Source organism: Panthera onca, chromosome A2, assembly GCF_046562875.1.
Source record: "Panthera onca isolate mPanOnc1 chromosome A2, mPanOnc1 haplotype 2, whole genome shotgun sequence".
Classification (NCBI taxonomy): Eukaryota; Metazoa; Chordata; class Mammalia; order Carnivora; family Felidae; genus Panthera; species Panthera onca.
Window position 1 is genome coordinate 1,853,045 of NC_138340.1, and position 22,058 is coordinate 1,875,102.

The window sequence follows — 22,058 nt, forward strand, 5'->3', positions numbered from 1 at the left end:
TAAAGCCCTAGGCTCTGGGCTGACAGTACGGAGCCTGCCAGGGATTCTCTCTCCCTCTTTCTCTCTTCACCTCCCTCACTTAAGCACTCTCTCTCTAAAAAATAAATAATAAAATAACCTTTAAAAAAAACCCTCCAGGTATGGAGAACAGTGGAAATGATTATTAAGTAGGATAAAACTTGCTGTGCTTAATAGAGGGTGAGCGATGAGGACGGTCTCTAGGAAGACCCACAACTGACCACCGTTAAAGTTGCGAGAAGGGTTCTCCGAATTCACTTTTATCCTATTTAAAACGCATGCATGTTTAAAGCCCGGGGATTTAATTTCTTTTGCAGAAATAAGGGGAGTGTGTTTTTTGGCCATTTTAGTTCTGGTATGTTTTTCTTCCTGGGCGCCTTAGATCGAGATTTCGTTTTTCGTTTTAATGGACAATAGTTACAGGTTAGGATACTGCACCGTCTCAAAACACCTGTTGTTTGAACTGGTGGATTCATTTTCTGAAGCTTTCCCGATTTTTTTAAAAAAAGTGTGTTTAATTGATTCACCGGATTCTGCTGGTACTCGTGGAGCGCCTCATCTTCGTTAGGTGCAGGAAGCTGGGCAGGATGCTGGTTGGGATAATCTACAAAAAGAGCCTGAGACGAGTATGGTAAGGGATCACTAACGTGATCCTTAGGTGAAGGGAAAACCTGCAAAAGTAGCCAAATACACAACTGTAAGATAGAAAGGTGACAAGCACGGATTAACACTGAGGCTGGAAGCCCAGACAGAGAACTACCGGCAGAAAGAACCGCATGCACACAGATTTTGAAGCAACCTCTGTGTGTGGTTTCCATGGAAACGTCCCTCCCGGGCCTCCCCGGAGGTTCCGCCCTCTCGCCGCGAGAGCCAATGATGAGCAGGGAGGGCTCCAGCGCGTGCGCAGAGTGAGATAGCGTGCCAAAGCCCCGCCACGGGTGTGTGGGCGGTGCTGGGGGCGCGCGTGCGCTCTGTTCTTCGGCGCACGCGCGCTCCCAGCATTCAGCGGGCGCGCGGGCGGCGGGCACCTCAGTCCCGGCTGCTGCGGCCCCTGAGCGGACCGAAGCGGCAGGTCGCCGCGGCTGAGGCGGACCGAGGCGGACCAGGTGGAGGAAGGGATCGCCGGTGCACACCCGCCCGCCATGAAGCCCCCCGCAGGTACTGGCTGGCGCGAGGCGGGGCCCCGCTGCCCGGACCCCGGCATCCCCTCCAGCTTCTCGCCTCCCGGGGTCGCGACTTGGGCCTAGGACCCGAGCCCAGTGACCCCCGAGTGACTGGAGCCTGGCGGGGATGGGTCGGTGAGCCGGAGATCCCGTTCCCTCGGCGGCCGAATGAATGGACCAGCTTTCCCAGCGCTTCACTCATTCAACAAACTCCAGGTCGCGGCCGCTAAGGGCGGGTCGGGCCCAGGGGGTGCCGACTCCAGGGGAGACCCTGAGTTCTAGGCGGAGTTCCAGAGTCGGAGACAGGCGTTCAACCAGCAGGAAAGCAAGCGAGCGCCTTAGAGAGTGGTCAGTGGTGGGGCTGAGGGCGGTCCTGAAGGGCTTCTCGGAGGAGGCGGCGTATCAGCCAGGACCCAAAGTGGAGAAGCGGCGGTGCCGCCAAGACCTGCGTGAGGCCTGTCCCAGGTGGCCGGAGCTGCGAGGGTAGACGCGTTTGCGTAGCAACAAGTCATTCTGGCTGGAGCACAGCCCTGGAAGGGCAAAGGGCGTCGTGAAAGGGTTTTCGTTTTGGGAGGGATAGGATGTGCGTGTCGGATTATAGAAAATTCCCCGGGGGTCGTATGATGCCTCCTGGCATTTTCTCTTGCCGGTTTGTCTTCCCCAGTTCTTTCTCCCAGCTGGCTGCGACGATAATTGCATTTAATGGTAAATCACAACTAGGGTTATTCGGGGAGTGTTGTCTGCCTTGTGTGCTGCAGGGTTGTTAGCTTGGAGACCCAGCTCGGGGGTGGGGATCTGTAGATGCTGCAGAACGGGAGCGTCTGCTCCAGCGTTTCCAATCCTAGCTCCCTCCGGGAAGTTTGGCTGACAGTTCTGGCTTCCACGGGTCTCCCACCTTTCCTGAGCGTCTGGAGCCCTCGGCTACCAGTTAACCCAGAGCCACAGCTTCTCTCTGCGGTTCTGAAGTCCAAAATGCTCTGCAGACACAAAGATTTTCCGGAAGCTCGAAGCAGTCACGTGGCCAGAATACCTGGCCTGTCTTGGCCTAAGAGACTTTTTTTTTTTTTTTTCTCCCACGTAGCAGATGTCAGTGGTCCTCAGCTGGGGAGATCGTGCCTCCCCAGCGGACACTGGGGCAATGTCTGGGGACATCTGTGGTTGTCATGACTCGGGGTGCTCCTGGCATCGAGTGGATGGGCACCAGGGGTGCTGTTCAACACCGTACAGTGCCCAGGGTGGCCTCCACCCCAGAGCGTGACCCAGACACAGGTGTTGATAATAGTGTTAAAAGCCCTGTCCTAGGGATGCCAAACACAGCACCCTGCGAAGATCCGCCCCCCTTTGTCCAGGACCACTGTGGCCCTGCTCCCCTCCCCGCCATGCTGGAAGGGGAAAGTGGGGCACAGGTGGGTGTTTCCTGGAACGGCTTCTGCGTATTCTGCTGGGGGCTCACACAGGACAGGCCTCTGTTCACTAACTGGACAAGTAATTGGGGGAAGGTGTAGCCATCTGAGCCCTACAGGTGCTACAGGGATGCCAGCAGGACATTCAAGAAAGGAAGATTGGCAGGGTCGGGGCTCCGGGCAGAGGGGGCAAACTGTGGGAAGGCCTGGGAGATACCTTGAAGAAAGCCAGTGTGCCTGAGCACAGGGAAGTTGGCAAAACCAACTGGCCAAACCTGCCGTGCAGGACCCAGTGGAGTCGGGATGATCTAGACCAGGGGTCAGCAGACCAGCCTGTAAAGGGCTAATTAGTTCAGTCTTGGCAAGTCACATAGTCTCCTTCTTCGTCACCTTTACCTTATGGGCTGTGCAGAGACAGACTTTGCCAGCCTCTGATATAGACTCCAGTAAAGGTTGGACTGTAATCCTGAGTGTAGGTGGAGCCCTGGGAAGGGAAAGGGGCAGCCCCACCTGCAAATGAGATGTTTAGAAAGGCGGGGTGCACACAGCATACTAGTTCGCAGCGTTGGAGCTGAAGTCCAACTGCACGGGCTTGAGCCCCCACCTCTGCTGCTTGCTGGTGTGGGATCGTGGCACGAGACTTGCATTCTCCAGATCTCAGGACCCCCGTCTGTAAAATGGGGGCCACATAGGTCCCAGAGTACAGAGCTGTGAATTCAGTGAGGGAACAAAAGCAAAACATCTTTACCCTGAACACCACGTGACAGCAGTTCTAGACCATAATCTCTTATCCAAAAATTCTCGTGGTAGGGATGTTCAGGACTCGGGAATTCCCCTATTTTAGGTAAGTAATATGGTGCGAACGTCACAGTACGACAAGGGACGTCGGAGGTAGCAATCAAACAAATTAACCCCGTGGAGTGCAGATGTATGCCAAGCATCCACCCCAGCCAGCCGATGTCGGGGCTGGGTCATCATGGGGCATCCTAGGTGCTTGGGGGTGTTGAGCAGCATCCCCAGACCCCGCCGCCCAATGAAGTAGCATCACTCTCCCATCGTGACAAGTGCAAGCATCCCCACAGGTCACCCGGTGTCTCCCGGGTGCAGAATCTTCGTGTGCTTTAGAGGATCCGTCAACCTGTGTACCCCCATAGAGCCCCCGGTCCTTGTCAACCTGCATGGGGAAACGGTGCTCCTGGCCTTGCCCTCCAGCCCCTAGTTACTCTAACCCTAATTCTGCCCTCGAAGCAGACACATTCAGTGTGGGGTTCTGTCTTCTCTGTCTAGCCTGTGCCGGAGATGCCCTGGACACAGCGGCCCTGTGCTCCGAGGTGAACTATCTGCGGTGGGACCTGAGCGCCCAGCAAATAGGGGAGCTCACTGTGGAGCTCATCGAGCAAACCAAGCGTGTGTATGACCAGGTGGGCTCCCAGAAGTTTGAAGACGTGTCCTACGAGAGCACCCTCAAGGCGCTGGCTGACGCGGAGGTGTCCTACACAGGTAAATCCAGGTCAGGACCCAGGCGGGGAGGCGGCCTACTCCCCAGGGGCCGTAAAGGATCCCTCGGCCAGGCCAGGGGCAGCCTGGAGGGCTGGTTCTCCTACACACCCTACTGCACTCGTGGCCTGGCATACTTAGTTCTGGGCTGTGTCATCTGAGGGCCCAGAGCGGGACAGCACGTGTGACCACTCTTCTCTCCAGGAGTCAGCTCGGGTGCCAGCCCCGAAACCAGAGCCCCTTCTTACCCCTTTCGTGTCACAGGAGAGCTTTGTTTTCTCTCTGGGTGACTGAACTTGGACCCCTTTGCCTCTCTTCTCCCCGCTGCCTCCCCCCCTGTGCTTTGGGTAACCTGATGCCGTCAGGTGTCTTCATCACCACCCACCTGGATCCTTGTCTCCCCCTTGGGGTCTGTTTGCTCCCTTTGTGAGGGAAGGATGAGGTGCTCGGTCACATACCTACAGCCCTGCTTCCCAAAGCCCCTGTGTGGAGGTTGATGGCAAGGGGACAGAAGACCAAGCAAGTCTTGCGACGGAGAACTCCGAGCCCCCGGGTCTCTAGGTCCTTTTCTGGGGGGCCTTTGGGAATCCTGGCAGCGGGGTTCTCCAGGAGCCTCCTGTGCGGGGTGTGCCAGATGGCAGGGGCTGCTCTGCGCCTTCAGGCGGGTGTGCCTCAGGCTCCCCTTCCCATCTCTTTCCAGAGAGGCTCGCGGGCATTGCCTGATGCTAATTCCTGCTTCTTGGGCGTGGCCCTGCCAGACATCATTTAGTCTCTCCCCCACTTCATTCCTGCAGGCTTTTATTTCTGTCTCCTCTCAGTAGCCCACGGAATTTTAGAGGAAACTAAGACTGGATCATGGCCTTCCCCCCAGCCAGCCCCTCTGTCTTTCCACTGCCCTCTGGATGGAGGCCAGGGTCCTTGGTGGTGTTCTGTGTGCTGCATGGTTCCCCCTTTCTGACCCGCCTCTGCACTTTGTGCCTGGCCACGTGGCCTCGCAGTTGCTCACGCTGTCCCGTCTCGGGGCTTCCCACACCCCCCGCTTTGCAGGATGTTGGGCTTCTCTGTGATCACAGATTAACCCCCCGCAGGAGCCCCTTCCTGCACCCCCTCTGCTCACACAGCTGCCTGCGTTGATCTGACAGCATGCACTGTTTTGTTGTCGTGCTTGGTGCGATCACAGGCGTTTGTGAGCCTGTAAATCCCAGACGGACGGATGCTGTTTCTGTCTTTTCACTATCCCCTCTCGGGCAGCCAGCAGTAGGCCTGCCCTGGGGCCCCGAGCGTGACCAAGCTGCGATTTGAATGCAGCTCTTTCCCAGAGTATGTGCTTTTTAAAACGTAAATGCTCTGTTGAGATCTGATTTATAGACCACTTGAAGCCTACGTTTCAGTGGTTTTTATAGTCACTTGTCTAAGCATCACCATGTTCTAATTCTAGAACATTCTGCCATCCCAAAGGGAAATCCTGTCCCCATTAGCAGTCACTCCCCATCCCTTCTTCAGCTCTTGGCACCCACCAGCCCCCTTCCCATCTGTGGATGAGCCTGTTCTGGACATCGTACACACCTTGACTCACACACCTCATGTCTGGTTTGCTCTGTGTGTTCAGGGTCCGACCACGGGGCAGCAGGTGTGGGCGCCTCGCTCCTGTTTGCGGCCAAGTGACTTGCTGTGCGTGCCAGACACGTGTGTCTCCGTGCACTTTTGATGGGTGTTTGGGCCATTTCTACTATTTGGTCATTACTGGGCCTGCTGCTGTGCATTTATGTGATTTCTGTGTGATCATGTGTCCTCATTTCACGAGGGTGGGTGCTTGAGAGTGGGGTGCTGGGTCAGGTGATACCTGTTAAAGCTGATGCTCTTATGGGGCGCCAGGTGGCTCTGTTGCTTAAGCATCCGACTCTGGATTTCAGCACAGGTCAAGATCTTGAGGTTGGTGAGGTCAAGCCCCCTGTTGGGCTCTGCACTGAGCACAGCCTGCTTGGGATTCTCTCTCCCTCTCTCTCTGCCCCTCCCCTGCTTACATGCACCCTCTCTTTTTCTCAAAATAAATAAGCTTAAAAACAATTAAGAAAGAAAATTAAAGCTTACGTTGTTATGGCTACTCATGCTTCCTTTATTTATTTACTTATTTACTTAAACGTTTATTTTTGAGAGACAGCGTGAGCCAGTGAGGAGCAGAGAGAGAGACACACACAGAATCTGAAGTAGGCTCCAGGCTCTGAGCTGTCAGCACAGAGCCCAAAGCGAGGCTCAAACTCATGAACCGTGAGATCATGACCTGAGCCAAAGTCGGACGCTTAACTAACTGGGCCCCCCAGGCCCCCCCCCCCCGCCATGTTCCCTTTATTTAACGAAGTGTTAGCATGCTCTGTAAATTAGAAAATTGTTTATGAACGTAAAGTACTGCTCTCAGCAGCCGTGGCTCTTTCCTGGGCCGGAGCCACTGGAGCCTGTCCCCATCTTGTCAGACTCCTCTGTTAACGGTCCTTCATGGACCTTGGAGTGTTGTGAGTTGAGTCTGTTCCCATTGGCCTGTGAGGTCCCCAAGAACATGGGTGACAGTGTTCCTTTCTTCCAGTGCCCACCCCAGGGCCCGGCGTGGAGAGTGTTCACGGAACACGGAGACACGCGGGTGGGCTACCTGCCGGGCCAGGGTGAGGTCGGTACTTGCCAGTTTCTACCCGGGGCCCGTTTTCACACCTGTCCTGTTTCCCTGTTTCAGTTCAGAGGAATATCCTTGACTTCCCCCAGCACGTTTCTCCATCCAAGGACATTCGGACGGCCAGCACAGAGGCAGACAAAAAGCTGTCTGAATTTGACGTGGAAATGAGCATGAGGCAGGATGTATACCAGAGGATTGTCTGGCTGCAGGTGAGGGGACAGCGACAAGCCCAGCATCCGCTCAGCCCCGGGACGCGGCTGATGGGGCACGCACCAGGCCCGCTGGAGGTGGAAGACGGGGCGGGAGGTGGGGGGACAGACCGGTGTCCAGGTGGCACTGGAGGGTCAGAACCTCTCTAGATGTGATCGTTCTGTTCCTCAGACTCTAAAAGGTAGAGAGTGAGGAGCCCTGTGGGTGGCTGGTGGGCATCGCTGCGTGACAGTGTGAGTGCACTTAATGCCGCTGAACCATGCGCTTAACAGTGGCTAAGGTGGTAAGTTTTATGTTGTATTTTACCACAATAAAAAACATGAAAAAAATGGCAGAAGTGGGGAGGAATGCAAAAATAAAATACAAGATGCCTAAAAAAACTTTTTTTTTTTTAACGTTTATTTATTTTGAGAGACCAAGCGTGTGCTCACGAGTTGGGGAGGGGCAGAAAGAGACAGAGAGAGACAGAGAATTCCAAGCAGGCTCCTTGTGGTCAGCACAGAGCCCAACGTGGGGCTCAAACTCATGAGCCGTGAGATCATAAGCTGAGCCGAAACCAAGAGTCAGACGCTTAACTGACCGCACTCACGTGCCCTGTGCCTAGGACTTTCTAAGCCTTCCCTCCGTCCAGCACATCTTTTTACTTTCCTGACCTTGTTGGGTGCCCTGTAGGGCTATCGTCCTGCCTCCTGGGCCACGGCTGCTGATGTCGGAAGTGGACCGAGATGATTCTCTGCTCGTTGTCTTAGCACCTGCTGCCGTGTCCCCTCGATGGCAGGAAGGCACACGAGTGTGCTTTGGTGCACGGACAGGCGGGTGGCCTGGGGAAGCACAAGCGGTGTCTTATATTCAATTCTCGTTTGAAGATCTTTGCGGGTCAGCGTGCAGTGGGAAGAAATAGCTCAGAAAGCGCCTGTCTGTACTTTGCCCGGTTTCCCCCACGTAACATATTGCAGAACCAGTCAGTGTCACCACCGGGTTAAAGACCTTGATGCAGCCCCCCAGACTCATTCCCATGTAACTATTCACCAGGGGAAGACCCTCTGGGCTGCTCTTCGTTTGGGCTGTTCCCCGCAGGCGTTTGTGAACAGGTGTCGTGTGACCCCAGTCTTCATTCTCTGGGATAAACGCCCGGAGTGCAACTGCGGAGTCGGGTGGTAGTCGCACGTCTTGTTCCAAACTGCTCTCCTGGGCGGCTGCCCCATTTCATGCTCCCTCCGGTGACGTTGGAGTGAGTGACCCAGTTTCCCTGCTGCCTCGCCAACATCCAGCAGCATCACGGCTTTTCGTTATAAACAGCTTTGATTTTCTTACTCCAGGAAAAAATCCAGAAGGACTCGTTGAGGCCAGAGGCAGTGCGGTACCTGGAGCGACTGATCAAGCTGGGCAGACGGAATGGGCTCCACCTGCCCAAAGACACTCAGGAGGTGAGTGCCAGCTGGGGGGGGGGGGGGGGGGGGGGGGGGGGCTGCGATCGCGGGCACCGCCTGAGTCCTGGTGCGCGCTCTGTTGCCTCGGTTCCGGGCAGGGCGGTCTACGTGGAGCAGCTCTCTCTTTGCGCCCGTTCTGCCTCGGATCCTCCAGGGTCCTGGTGAGGCTCTCCTGAGAGCGTGGCGCTGCCTCGGCCGCGGGGAGAGCGCATGGGGCAGGTGGCAGGGCTCAGGGGGTCCTCTCCGTGACTTGGGTGCAATGGCAGTAAGGAGAAGCTCGCTCTGGCTGTGGGTCTCCTGTTCTCGGGACTCTGCGGCGACGGCATGGCTTCCTTCTGACCCCACACGGGGGGGTGGCGGGGGGTGCCCGCACCATGCAGTCCTCCGTGACGCCAGCACTCAGTTCTGACCCGTGTACACGGAGGTAGTGTCAGAAGCCACAGCATCAGGGCTCGGCCCCTCCACGCCGCCCCGACCTGAGGCACCGGCCACAAGTCCAGGGTGTCCCTTGGTTCTGACCGACCGGCACTCCTCCCTCGGGTTTAATTCATTCGACAGAGTGGCTCAGAGAACTCGGGAAAAGCTTACTTGCCCTTACTGATCTATCGTGAAGGGTACCACCTAGAACCACCAGCTGGGAGAGAAGCACAGGGCCAGGTCGGGCGGGGGAGGCACGGAGCTTCGGTACCCTGCGTGCTTCGCCCTCACGGGCACCTCCACTGTTCGCCAACTGGAAACTCCCTTAACCCTGTGCCTTAGGGCTTCTGTGGCCGCCACATCACTTCAGCCCGACTAGTCACTCCATCCGTGACTGACTCCCTAAGTAGGCAGGAGGGACTTCCTTGGCCACCCGCCCCTATCCTAGGGCCTTGCCAAAGGCATCTCATTAGGTTGCACTCAAGTGTGGTGGAAAGGGCTGGTAAGAGATAGCACAGTGTTCCCCACACCTCATCTCTTGAGCTATTTCAGTGTCGTGTTGTCACTGATTCCAAGGGTTTAGGAGCCGTGTGCCAGGAATGGGAACGAAGACTGCATATACGAGTTGCTCATCAAAAGCCCCAGTCGTGGATGGCATCGCCTGCATTCCCTTCTGGGGCAGAGGGCGAGCAGGGCTGCACTTGCCCCCGTCCTGGGTTAATCGCTGGGGGTCTCTGTCTGCTCCACTCCCTTCCCATTTTCTCTGAAGGCCCCGCAGCCACACAGAGGGGATGGCCGGGGCGTGGGCTGTGGACTGGCTGGTTTGCACATGAGGCACACATATGGGTGAGCTGGGTACCATCCCCTGGAACTGGCCACCCTTAGGAGAAGCCCTCCCTTCGGGGTCAGCAAGGCCCCCAATAGGAAAGTACCAGGGCACAGGAGATAAAAGACACAGTTAAAGCAGACACCAGACCCACACCCAGAGCTCAGTGACCGTCTCTCTCTTGTCACTTAGAACTGATTCTACCTTCCGGTTGGAGAATCAGGGAAATGAGGCGTACTTGTGGTTAAAACCAATGCTGGTAAGACTTGAGTCGAATTCCATCTTGGAACTGGAATCCAGTGTGGCGTCTCAGCTTCTGTGGGCGCAGGTGATAAACTCAGCCAGAGCAACGGAAGCACAGTTGTACTTTTTTTTTTTTCCCTTAAGTAAACTTCATGCCCAACATAGGGCTTGAACCCGTGACCCCGAGATCAAGACTCTCATGCTCCTCCGACTGAGCCACCCACGCGCTTGCAGGGCTGTGCTTAAACTTTGTCGTCACGTTGTTGAAAGTCCTGACTGTGACTTGAGAGCCGCTGCACTGGGAGGGACACGGGGGGCTCCGTGTGGAGGAAGGACACTGGCCGTGGGCTGGATAGGGACCCTGAAGCCGAAGCCGTGCCTTGTTTCCTGGGGCACGAGCTGTTTTCATGCCTTAGAACCTTGATTGGCATGGCCGCGTTTGGTTTTGTGAGGCTTCAGCGAGATCAGGAAATAAGTGGAAGCACCCAGCGCAGGGTCATGGCCAACGGAGGCTCAGTGCACCCACGCGGGCTGGTTCTGAGCCCAGGTCTCACCCGAGGAGCCCCCAGTTCACTGCGCAGCTGTCAGCCACACTTGCCCGACACAGAGCAGCTGTTATGCCCGAGGCCTGGGCTGGGCTCCAGGGCCCCCCCTGAGGCAGTGGTGGGCAGATGTTGTGGCCCCAGGGCACCCCCCCCCTTCAGAAGTTTCCTCCCTGAGGCTTAGCCCCGCTCCTCTGTCAAAATATCCAAATACCTAAGCTGCAGACTCTGAAGGGAATAGGGTCCAGAAGGCTCTTGGCTGGGGACGTACAACAGTAGGGGACGCAAGCCCGAGGTCCCCGGGGTCACCGAGGCCGCTCGGCATGGCCGGTGGGTATCTGCGTGCAGACGGCTCTGCCTGCTTTTCCCGCTTCTCCCACTTCTCCTTGCGGGGGGGGAGCCCCCAGTCCCGGAGGCTGTGCTCCTCACGGCTGTGCTCCTCCCTCCAGAAAATCAAGAGCATCAAGAAGAAGCTGAGTCTTCTGTGCATCGACTTCAACAAGAACCTGAACGAGGACACGACCTTCCTGCCACTCACTCGAGAGGAGCTGGGTACTGGCCCAGGGCCTGGGGCGCGGGGGGGCGGGGGCGGTGCTGACCTCCCACAGGCTGCCCAAGTCGGGGGGGGGGGGGGGGGGCGGATTTGCGTCTCATCGCCCCGGGGAGGCGGTTTCTTCACTTGGAGCGCTCAGCACTTTGGAATCAACGTTTCCAGATCCTTCCTCGGGCAGTGGCAGGAGCGCTGAGTTAGGCTGAGGAGGTCTTAGCCGCAAGGCCCCTACCTGCTGCTCTTCTCGCTGTGACCTTCCGAGAGGGGCTGGGCTGAGTCCTGGCTGATTGCTGCTCCCAAATCGGGCCGGACGTGGGCATTTTGAAGGGAAAGTTCAGTTTTTACTTTTTTCCCCCCTTTCCCCAAAAGTCTAGTTTTGAAAAATTTCACAGCTGGAGGAAAGTTGCAGGAACAGCACAGTGGGAAGCCCTGTGTACTCAGCCCGTGCCGGCCCCCAGCTGACGTCGCACGTTCTGTCCGTTTACGTGGACAGTGCTGCACGCATCCTTTTCGCTGTCAGACCCCTGTCCGCAGCCTCGTGAGCCTTCCCCAGGACTGAGGCCATCCTTGGCCCCTCCGTGTACATCTTGCACTTGGGAGGTGGAGCCCTGAACAGCAGACCTCCTAGGAGACCCGTCTGGGCTTCCTTACTCTGCTGTCCCAAGGATGTGCCCTTTTTTTTTTTTTTAATGTTTATTTTTTATTTATTTATTTATTTATTTTAACATTTATTTATTTTTGAGACAGAGAGAGACAGAGCATGAACAGGGGAGGGGCAGAGAGAGAGGGAGACACAGAATCTGAAATGGCTCCAGGCTCTGAGCTGTAAGCACAGAGCCCCACGCGGGGCTCGAACTCACGGACCGCGAGATCATGACCTGAGCCAAAGTCGGACGCTTAACCGACTGAGCCCCCCAGGCACCCCTTTAATGTTTATTTTTGAAAGAGCATGTGTGGTGGGGGGGGGGGGGGAGGGGCAGAGAGAGAGGGAGACACAGAATCCCAAGCAGGCTCCAGGCTGTGAGCTGTCAGCACAGAGCCTGATGCGGGGCTTAAACTCATGAACAGTGAGATCGCACCTGAAGCCAAAGTCAGATGCTTAACGTATGGAGCCCCCAGGTGCCCCCGAGGACACTCTTTGTATTTGCTTCCCAGTCAGAGTCATGTCAGGGAGCATCCTGTCTTTACAGGCTCCTTTCTTGTTGAACCACTCCTCAGCTGTTCACGAAAGTGTTTTCGTCCCACCTTTCCTGCCGTGGACACTTCTGAAGAGCCCAGGTGGGCGGGTTTGCTGCCACCTGGGAGAGCCCTGCCAGGGGCTCGGGGACCGGGTTTCCGACCCGTCCCCTGTGAGGTGGTGAAGTGGTGTGGCAGTGGTCCTGTAGCGGCCGTCTCGGGGATGGGGGGCCGGGGCCTCGGCCTGGCTGCCAGAGGCCCCCGAGGGCAGCTTTCTCTTAGGGGTGCCACGGACTCGAGTCTCCTGAACAGGGGCTGGGAGGTCCCTCGGCGCCGTCTTCTGTCGCCCTTCGTTCTGGTTCAGTCCTTCCTGGGGCCTCGGGCGGCAGGTCCCTCCACGTGGACCCCACGTTTAAGGACAGATGCCCGCCATGTTTCCCGGGCAGGGGAGGGTCCTGGGTCTCTGGAATTGGGCAGACGAATCTGCTCACCCACGCCATCCACTGGGCCGGCCTCTCGTAGGCGGCCGGGGACCCCCGCGGAGCTCTGGCAGCCGTGGGACGGGCGGGGCAGTGACCAAGGCCGGAGTCTGGTGGTGCTTGTTTTCTTCCGGTTGCCAAAGAGGGAGTCGGTGCTCAGTTACAGCAACACCGCCTCTCTCTCTATATCCCCCTCCCCGAGTCCCAGCTGCTCTCCCAGCTCACAGGCCCCCAAGAGGCGCCTTGGGGCTGCTGCTGCTCACGCCGCACCGTGAGAGGAAGCTCCTGTGGACAGGCTTCCGACCCCATCATTCCTTGTGTTTGTCCCTCACAAGTCAGCTTTCCCTCCCCCACTTACTAGATTTATCAGCAGTCGTCAGTGTGGACGGGGCCCGTCATTCAGTGGGTTGGGGTCTGCTGCTGTCTCTATTAACTCGATGCTCAAGATGGTCTCAGTGCAACCGCGAGAGCTCCTCCAGGTGGAGGTGGCCCTGTGTTTTCTTGAGCAGCTTCTTTGGGACTCGTGCCCCAGGCCGTTTTGTCCTTGCCCTGCCTGATGTCTAGAAACAGCTGTGGGTGCCGGTGTGCTCACTGCTCCCAGGCCCTGTGGCAGAGTAGAAATGGGCGTCGGCACGCCTGTGTTTGCACGCCGAGCCTGGAAGCTGTGACCTCCCAAGCTGTGCCCTGCCCGGCACCGTCCACCCTGCTCCAGAGCGTCCCTTCCTCACCTGTGAGGTGAGGGCCCCAGCCTGGCCTTCAAGCAGGTGTGGGCAGGTCAGAGCCAGGGGTGTGAGGCCTTGGCCCCTGGAGATGTTCAGTGTGAGCTCCAGGGGTCTGAGGGGGTAGGCTGTTGCAGAAGCGCAGCCACCGGGATGGCGAGGGCTGCAGGGGTCATCTGTCCTCCGCAGGTGCTGCTGTCCAGGGAAGGGTGAGGGAAGAGACTGCAGTCCCCAGAAGCCCTCTGTCCAGGGTTGAGCCGAGTGGCGCCGCTCCTCCCTAGGAGTCTGGTGGGAAGGGCCGTAGCACCACATCTTCCAGGAGGGGCTGAGGGTGGGGAGGCCGGGCGTGACCCCTGCAGGGCGTGTCCCCTGCAGGCTCCCGTCCCAGCCTGTCCTGTGGGAGGGAAGCCTGGCAGCTTGTCGGGCCCTCAGCAGCCCTGGTCTTGTTCCTGCAGGAGGGCTCCCGGAGGACTTTTTGAACTCACTGGAAAAGGCTGGGGATGACAGGTTGAAAGTCACCCTCAAGTACCCACATTACTTTCCCCTCCTGAAGAAGTGCCATGTGCCGGAGACCAGAAGGAAGGTGGAGGAGGCCTTCAACTGTCGGTGCAAGCAGGTGCGGGGGGCAGCGCCCGGGAGTCGCCAGGCCTGTGCTCTGGGCCAGGCTCGGTGGTTGGCAGGCCTTCCGTGTCCACTGCTCCCAGGCCTTACGTTTGCTTGTCCCTGTGTCTGGTGGTGCTCCCCGGGCTCGAGCTCCCTTGTTCTGTTTTGTGTGGTGGCCTGGGCCCTCGAGCTGCAGCCCTGGGCGTCTTCACCGCTCGGACACCTGTTCCCACATGGACACTTGTGTTTGTTGTGCCCGCCCCAGCGTGGCCTCGGCCTCATTCCTCCTGCTCAGTGTCTGCAGCAGGTGATGGAGGGGCCCTTCGGCCTCCGTGGGGACACCACGGTGCTTGCGTGGCTGGAGGCTGAGCCCCTTACAGGGTGACAGGGAAGCGTGTGCTCAGGTCCCGTGTTTCCCGCTTCCCGGACTGAAGACCGACCACGCTGGCCTTAAGGAAACGATGTTTTCAGGTCGCCTCCCTCAGATCGAGATGTGGCCCTAGAGAAGCCCGCTCACACGGGCGGGGGCTGCAGGAACGGGGGTGGTGGCTCGTGGAGGAGCCAGGAATTCTGGTTCTGGTGGGGATGTGCCACTTCTGGGGTGTCAGCAGCAACTTTATACTGTCGAGAGCAGAGCCCGCAGGTCTGTGATCAGGACTGGTGGGGTCGACATCGCCTCGTCCTCGTGGCCCGTCCCGCCCCCAGCCTCGACCCCGGAGCTCCGGGGGAGCTGGCGTGTTGTCTGGTGCCGTGGCCCTGAGCCCCCTTGTCAGGAAGGTTTCCACTCACTTCCTGCCTGTGGACCTGATTGGTGGGAGCATCCTGATTTTTGTTTTTGTTTTTTTTAATATTTGGCGGAGGGGCAGAGAGAGGGAGGCAGAGAATCCCAAGCAGCCTCCGCGCCATCAGCGCAGAGCCCAGCGTGAGGCTTGAACTCATGAACTGTGAGATCATGACCTGAGCCCAAGTCCTGGGTCGGACGCTCACCCAGCAGCCACCAGGCACCCCGTGAGCGCTGCGTTCTGCACAACCCTCTCTTTCGCTTGGAAACGAGTCCCATGCGTTTCATTTTGTGTTGGTCCCGTGAGTTTGGTTGGCTGGGTCAGCCCCTCGGAGGTGCCTGGGGACAAGGGAGGGCCCTTGAGCCTGGGGCCAGGCCTGGACCGGTGGGGAGCTCCCCGTGCACACCCCCCGAGGCTCTCCTGCAGTCTCGGCCCCATGTTGCTCTCCGCTCACGGCCTCAGAACCCCTCACAGTTTACGCTCCTCCTGGGTCCAGATGAGACTCGAGGGTTCGTAGAGACTCAGGTGTTATGGCAGGGTCACGTGGCGGGCACCGAAATCTAGGCCAGGAAAAGGAGGGAGGGAAACGAGCCAGCTGGGTCCTGGCGGTCCAGAACTGTGCTGGCCACGGGGCCCAAGTGGGAGTGGTGGGCCCGGCGCCCACAGAGCTGGTTGCTGGTCGGTTCTAGGAGAACTGTGCGATCCTCAGAGAGCTGGTGACCCTGCGGGCCCAGAAGTCCAGTCTGCTGGGGTTCAGCACGCACGCCGACTACGTCCTGGAGATGAACATGGCTAAGAGTAGCCAGGTGGTGGCCACGTTCCTAGGTAAGCCTCGCCTCCCCTCAGCCTCCTGCCATGGGTTCCAGGAGCGGGGTTTAGGTGGTTCTTGACTGCGACATGCAAACGCCTCGGAGAGCCGTGTCCTGTCCACCCCAGAGGGAATCCCGACACCTCCCTAACCCTGTTCAGCCTCGAGGGGCCCCAGCCCAGCAGCCAAGCATGGGGCTCTGGGGTGAGGCTGAGTCCGCCTGGCCCTGTGGCTTCCTGGCATGGGCTCTGGGCCAGCGTCCCCACTGTGGCCGTCCTTTCCCGCCCGTGGACGGGGCAGAGCCCCCCTGGCTGCTGAGGGCGATGCGTCACCCGTGTTTGAGTCGTGCTGGCGGCCCGGGGCCTTCCTCCCGGGTGGGGCGCCGGGGCCATCGTGCCGCGGCCTGGGGCCTGTGGGGGCGGCCGCCGCAGGAGGTATAGCCTCGCCTTCCCCTCTGTCCTCCCCAGACGAGTTGGCCCAGAAGCTGAAGCCCCTCGGGGAGCAGGAGCGGGCCGTGATCCTGGAGCTGAAGAAGGCCGAGTGCGAGAGGCGGGGCCTGGACTGCGACGGGCGCATCAACGCCTGGGACATGCGCTACTACATGAACCAGGTGGAGGAGACCCGCTACAGCGTGGACCAGAACCTGCTCAAGGAGTACTTCCCCATGCAGGTGGTCACCAAGGGACTGCTCGGCATCTACCAGGAGCTGCTAGGGCTGACCTTCAACCTGGAGGAGAACGCCGCCGCGTGGCACGAAGACGTGAAGCTGTACTGCGTGAGGGACTCGGCCTCCGGGAAGGTCATCGGGAAGTTCTACCTGGACCTGTACCCGAGGTGCGTGTGAGCTGGGCGACCCTTCTCTGAGCCTCAGCGTTTCCATCTGTGAAATAGGTTGTGTCCGCCACAGCGCGGGGCCAGGTGAGGGGCCGGGAACGTTCACCGTCCGGGGAGGCGGGTGGGTGCCCGGGAGGCTCTGCCCGAGTGGGGGGGGGGGGGGGGACGGGTGGGGGGGCAGGACCCCCGCTCCTGAGGAGGAAGCTTGAGCCTCTCAACCTGTCCGGTCGTCCGGGTTGATCAGGGGCTGCAGAGTCAGAGAGTGGCGGAATCGGGGACCCTTATGGGCCTCTCTGGGCCAGCTGGGGGATGGAGTAGATCCCTGGCTGGGCCCGACGCTGCCTCCTTCCCCAGGGAAGGGAAGTACGGGCACGCGGCCTGCTTTGGCTTGCAGCCGGGCTGCCTGCGGCAGGACGGGAGCCGCCAGATCGCCATCGCGGCCATGGTGGCCAACTTCACCAAGCCCACCCCGGATGCCCCCTCCCTGCTGCAGCACGACGAGGTGGAGACCTACTTCCATGAGTTTGGGCACGTGATGCACCAGCTCTGCTCTCAGGTGGGTGCAGGGGGCGCGGGGGCGGGCGGTGCTGCTGGTCAGCGGGTCCGGAGGCAGCCTCCTCCCTGGTGGAGTCTTCCTCTGATGTCCCCATGGCCACAGTAATGCCCTGTTGTGCCACTCTCCGGCATGGAGCCCTACAGACGGCCGGCTTCGTGGGTAGTATGTGCTCCCCCAGCAGCAGGGGCTGGGGGTCTGACATCAGCCGTCCAAGGGCCGGTTCCTCGTGAGGCCGCTCTCCTTGGGGTGCAGACGGCTGTGTTCTCCCCCTGTCTTCATAGGGTCGTTTCTCTGTGCGTGTCTGCGTCCTCATCTATTTCTCCTTTTTAAATATTTATTCACGTTGAAAGTTTGCATGCGTGTGCACAAGCAGGGGTGGGGCAGAGAGAGAGAGAATCCCAAGCAGACTCCATGCTGTCAGTGCAGAGCCCGGCGTGGGGCTCAGTCTTACAACCATGAGGTCATGACCTCAGCCGAAATCAAGAGTTGGACGCTCAACTGATTGATTGAACCACCCAGGTGCCTCCCTCATGTCTTATAAGAACAGCGGTCGTTGGATTAGGACCACCCCAGTGATGTCATTTTAAGTTGAATACCTCGGTGATTGTTCACCAAGGTGTGTAGCTGCCAACCAGATGTTTTGGAACATTTCCGTCGTCCAGAAAGAGTCTTCACGTCCCTTAGTTGTCCCCACTCCTCCCCCGGCCCCCATGAGCCCCCTTCCCGTCCATGGAAGAGCCTGTTCCGGACGTTTCACAAATGTGGACTCACAGCCCGTGTGGCCTCTCGTGTCCGGTTCCCTCCCTGAGCGTCATGTGTTCAGAGATCCTTACGCCGGGCAGCGGGTGTGGGCGCCTCACTCCTCGTGGCCGAGGGACATGTGTGTGCGTGGGTAGAGCGCTGAGAAGTATCTTTTGAGCAGATGTTGACTGTCGTGTTTTTCTCTTTCACATTTTGCATCTTTGTGTCTTGTTGAAGAAATCATTTTGTAACCCAAGACACTAAGTTTTTCTAATTTTCTAGAAGTTTCAGTTTCAGCTCTTTGTGTTGGTCTGCCGTCCACTGAGTTAAGTGTTGTATGTGGTGTGAGGTTGGGGGTTGGCCCTCACCTACAAGCAGCCACGCAGGGCACAGCCAGTGTCTACACAGCACTAGCCCCGTGCATCCTGGTCTCCTTGTCAGCCCTGCTCACGTGCCCTCTTCCTGCCTCTGCGCCGTGCTCTTACTGGTCATTTCCCAAAACTAGAACTCTCGTGGCTCCCTCATTTCCTTCAGGCCTTTTCGGACACACGTTACCACCATTCAGAGTTGTGTAAAGTTGCCGCCCACACGGAGTTCGCGGATACTGAGGCACCGCCCCTGGGGGAACACACAGGTCCCCGCGAGCCTCTGGTCACGACCCACCGATATGTAACCTCGCGCCACGTGTTTCTGTTGAAAGACCCCTTTCCTGCGTCGTTGCCGTAACGCTGAACTCACGGCCGACGGTGCTATAGCTCGTGCCTGAAGGAAGGGCCTCTGCCCCGTGTGCTATCTCGGCACATCACAGCCTTCTTGTGCTCAGGAACACCAGACAGTGCTTCAGCGTGACGATTGGGATCCGTTTCAGGCAGAAACCTACAAAACCACCTACAAAAACAAAAATGCAAATAAAAAGGTGGGGGGGCTCTTGGTAGTTGATGAAAAGGACACTGGTTTACAGTCAGAGCTGAAACCCAAAGGCAGAGCATCAAAGGGTCACAGGGTGCCGCAGGTGTTGGTTTTTTTGGGTTGAAAAGTTTAGCAAGTAGGGGTGCCTGGGTGGCTCGGTTTAGCATTCGACTTCAACTCAGGTCATGATCTTACAGTTCATGAGTTCAAGCCCTGCGTCGGGCTCTGGGCTGACAGCTCAGATCCTGGAGCCTCCTTTGGATTCTGTGTGTTCCTCTCTCTCTGCCCCTCCCCCCACTCACATATGGTCTCTTCTCTCTCTCAAAAACAAATATTAAAAAAAAAAAGTCCAGCAAGTAGGTGAGGTCACAGAGGTTGTCAGTAACAAGGGCAGCGTGTGCCTCCCCCAGCCCCCCACCGTTGCCCCGCTTCACTCTGGGCCGGGCAAGGACTCGCCCAAGGTCGTGTGGCTCATTTGGCTGCCAGAGCCAGGTTCTAGCACTACTTGACCAGGCGCCGTGTTTTTCAGGAAAATTTCAGACAAAAGTGGAGACAACACCGGGTGCCTTCCCATGCTGCCTTCCAGATCCCTTCGTTTCCAGGCCAATGCCTTTTGGAGTGTAGGGCTTTTTGAGAGCAGTGGCTTTATAGGTGGAAGAAGGGAGCATAGGTGGCCTTCAAGGGTGGGCATGCTCCCCGCCTCCTCATGTACTGGGCTGACAGCCCCCCAGGAGCCTCAGGTTTTGGGGCCTCGCGCAGCTGTTGTCTGCTCGCCCTGGTGTGCTTGTTGGGGGGGCACTGCATGCCCGTGTGCCCAGGCAAGGCCAGTGGGCAGGAGCGGATCGGGCAGGGTCCAGACCTTCCTGCGGCTCTGTCCGCCCACGCAGGCGGAGTTCGCCATGTTCAGCGGGACGCACGTGGAGCGGGACTTCGTGGAGGCACCTTCACAGATGCTGGAGAACTGGGTGTGGGAGAAGGAGCCGCTGCTCAGGATGTCCCAGCACTACAGGACGGGCGACACCATCCCCCAGGAGCTGCTCGACAAGCTCATCAAGTCTCGGCAGGCCAACACAGGTGCCCGCGGGGGGGGGGGGGCCGCTCTCCTGCCCAGGCCTCTGGGAGGGGAGGGAGTCCTTCACGCCTCGCCCATTGAGGGCAGGCGTGTGCCCTCATGGGTTTTCTCCACCTCCTGGTCAGGAGCACAGAGCCAGCCTCCCCATCTCCTTCCGCCCCCCAGGTCTCTTCAACTTGCGCCAGATCGTCCTGGCTAAGGTGGACCAGGCCCTGCACACCCAGACGTCTGCAGACCCAGCTGAGGAATATGCCCGCCTCTGCCAGGAGATCCTTGGGGTCCCAGCCACACCAGGTAGCCACTCGCGAGCTGGGCCCACCTTGGGGGTTGGGGCTCAGCCATTCCCCGAGTTGGAAGGATCTAGTGATTTTTTTTTTTTTAAATGTTTTTATTCCTTTTTGAGAGAGACAGTGTAAGCGGGGGAGGGCCAGAGAGAGAGGGAGACACAGAATCCAAAGCAGTCTCCAGGCTCTGAGCTGTCAGCACAGAGCCCGAAGCGGGGCTTGAACTCACAGACTGTGAGATCATGACCTGAGCTGAAGTCAGACGCTTAACCGACTGAGCCACCCAGGCGCCCCGGAAGGTTCTAGTGATGTTTGAAGGGAGTCAGGCCAATTTACAGGTTGCAGCTGAGGCCCAGGAGGAAGCACACGGCTTCAGGCCGGCCGCGGGTGCATGTGGGCAGCTCTGCCCTTTCTTGCTGTGCCTCCTACTGCTCAGGCCGCGTGCTGCTCCATCGCCCCTGGCACCTGTGCCCTCCGACATGCTGCTTTGGAACAAGCCCGGAAAGGTGCGGGAAGGACCAGGGATTTCACACCCTGGAGATAGTAGATAAAGTATTAACGCGTATGCTCGTCCGTCAGTAGCACAAATGCTCGGATTAACATGATTGAAGATAATCGGCATTTTGGTGTAGGGCGTGTGGCGTTGGTTTATTCCATAGCGTGTAGAAAGTTCCTTCAAAAAGCTGTTTTATTTTTATTTTAGAGAGAGGGGAACAGAACGCATGTGCGCAGGGGAGGTGCAGAAAGAGAGAGAAAGCGAATCCTGAGCAGGCTGCATGCTCAGCACGGAGCCCAACGTAGGGCTCGATCCCATGACCCTGGGATCGTGACTTGAGCCAAAATCAAGAGTCGGACGCTCATCCGACTGAGCCACCCGGCGTCCCTCCTTTTGCATAAACTGTTGAGCGTCAGCAGATAGCGGGCAAAGATGTATTTCCCCGGGCCAAGTTGTCCAGCTCCTGCTTTCTAGAAGTGTCGGGCCAGTTCTCCTTCCGGGTGTGTGGGGGCCGTCTCTCGTGGGGCCCGGGGGATGCCCGGGGCCGCAGTGAAAGCTGCACCGCATCTGTCCCAGGGACCAACATGCCTGCGACCTTCGGCCACCTGGCGGGTGGCTATGACGCCCAGTACTACGGCTACCTGTGGAGCGAGGTGTACTCCATGGACATGTTCCACACGCGCTTCAAGCAGGAGGGCGTCCTCAACGGCAAGGTGGGGGAAGGCCGGCCGCTCACTGGGGCGGGGGGCGGGGGCATACCTGCCCGTGGAGGGAGCAGGTGACCTTTCAGCTCTGCTCCCCGCTGCCCAGGACCAGGCGGGGAGAGCCGAGGCGCCTGCTGGTCTTTGCCGGGTGCTCAGCCGGCTTTCCAGACCTGTGTTCAGCCACCATGGGGGCTTGACCACCCGTGTTGTGGGGCTTGGCCTGGGCCTCGCTCCCTGTGCAGACGAAGGGCCCCGAGGAGTTTCTGAGGACGGGCTTCCTGCACACGTGTGCTCGTGCACAGTCACACACACGTGCTCACAAATGCACGTGCGCTCGTGCCCACGCGTTCTCTCTGGTGCTGATTCAGGCGCCCGCGAGCCCGCTTGTGGCTGGGAGAGGGGAGGGGAGGGGATGTGCGAGGGCTGATCTGGGTCTACCCCCAGCAGGTCGGCATGGACTACAGGAGCTGCATCCTGAGACCTGGCGGCTCCCAGGACGCCAGCGTCATGCTGAAGCTCTTCCTGGGCCGAGACCCCAAGCAGGACGCCTTCCTCCTGAGCAAAGGGCTGCAGGTGGACAGCAGCGAGCCGCCAGCCTGCTGACACGCCAGGGCTCCGAGGGCCCCATGCCGCGGGCTCAGCCCCGCCCCGGCTCCCGCCGCCCGGGAAACGGGGTGCTTGCTGCTCAGGGTGGGGGCGGGGGTGGGGCGAGGGGAGGGGCTCTTCGCCCTCCCTGTTCGTTCCCCGCGTCCGGTCTCCACAGGCCGCCCTCGGTGGCCGGCCCGGGCTGGCGAGGTCTTCTCAACGTGCCTGGAGAACTCTGAGCAGTCGAGCCCGCCACTTTGTTGCACTAACCCGTCCCTTCCCGGGAAGTTTTCTGAGTGAAAAATGGTTCTTTGAAATGCAGCCATTAAAAAGAAAAAAAAAAAAA

General features: G+C 58.7%; 1 protein-coding gene across 2 annotated transcripts; it reads left to right on the top strand.

The window, feature by feature from the left end:
- Positions 1-1,004: 1,004 nt before the first annotated feature.
- On the top strand, positions 1,005-22,058 carry THOP1 (thimet oligopeptidase 1). Of its 2 annotated transcripts, none has more exons than XM_078443657.2 (13): positions 1,005-1,176; positions 3,872-4,084; positions 6,807-6,955; positions 8,276-8,383; positions 10,864-10,966; positions 13,794-13,954; positions 15,413-15,548; positions 15,999-16,365; positions 16,720-16,921; positions 19,459-19,645; positions 19,809-19,937; positions 21,000-21,136; positions 21,572-22,058. In XM_078443657.2, exons 1-13 carry the CDS (start codon positions 1,161-1,163, stop codon positions 21,728-21,730), a joined length of 2,067 nt encoding a protein of 688 aa, XP_078299783.2. In that variant the 5' UTR covers positions 1,005-1,160; the 3' UTR covers positions 21,731-22,058. The 2 variants fall into 2 exon arrangements, with proteins under 2 accessions (XP_078299783.2, XP_078299784.2); XM_078443658.2 differs by having other exon boundaries at positions 21,575-22,058.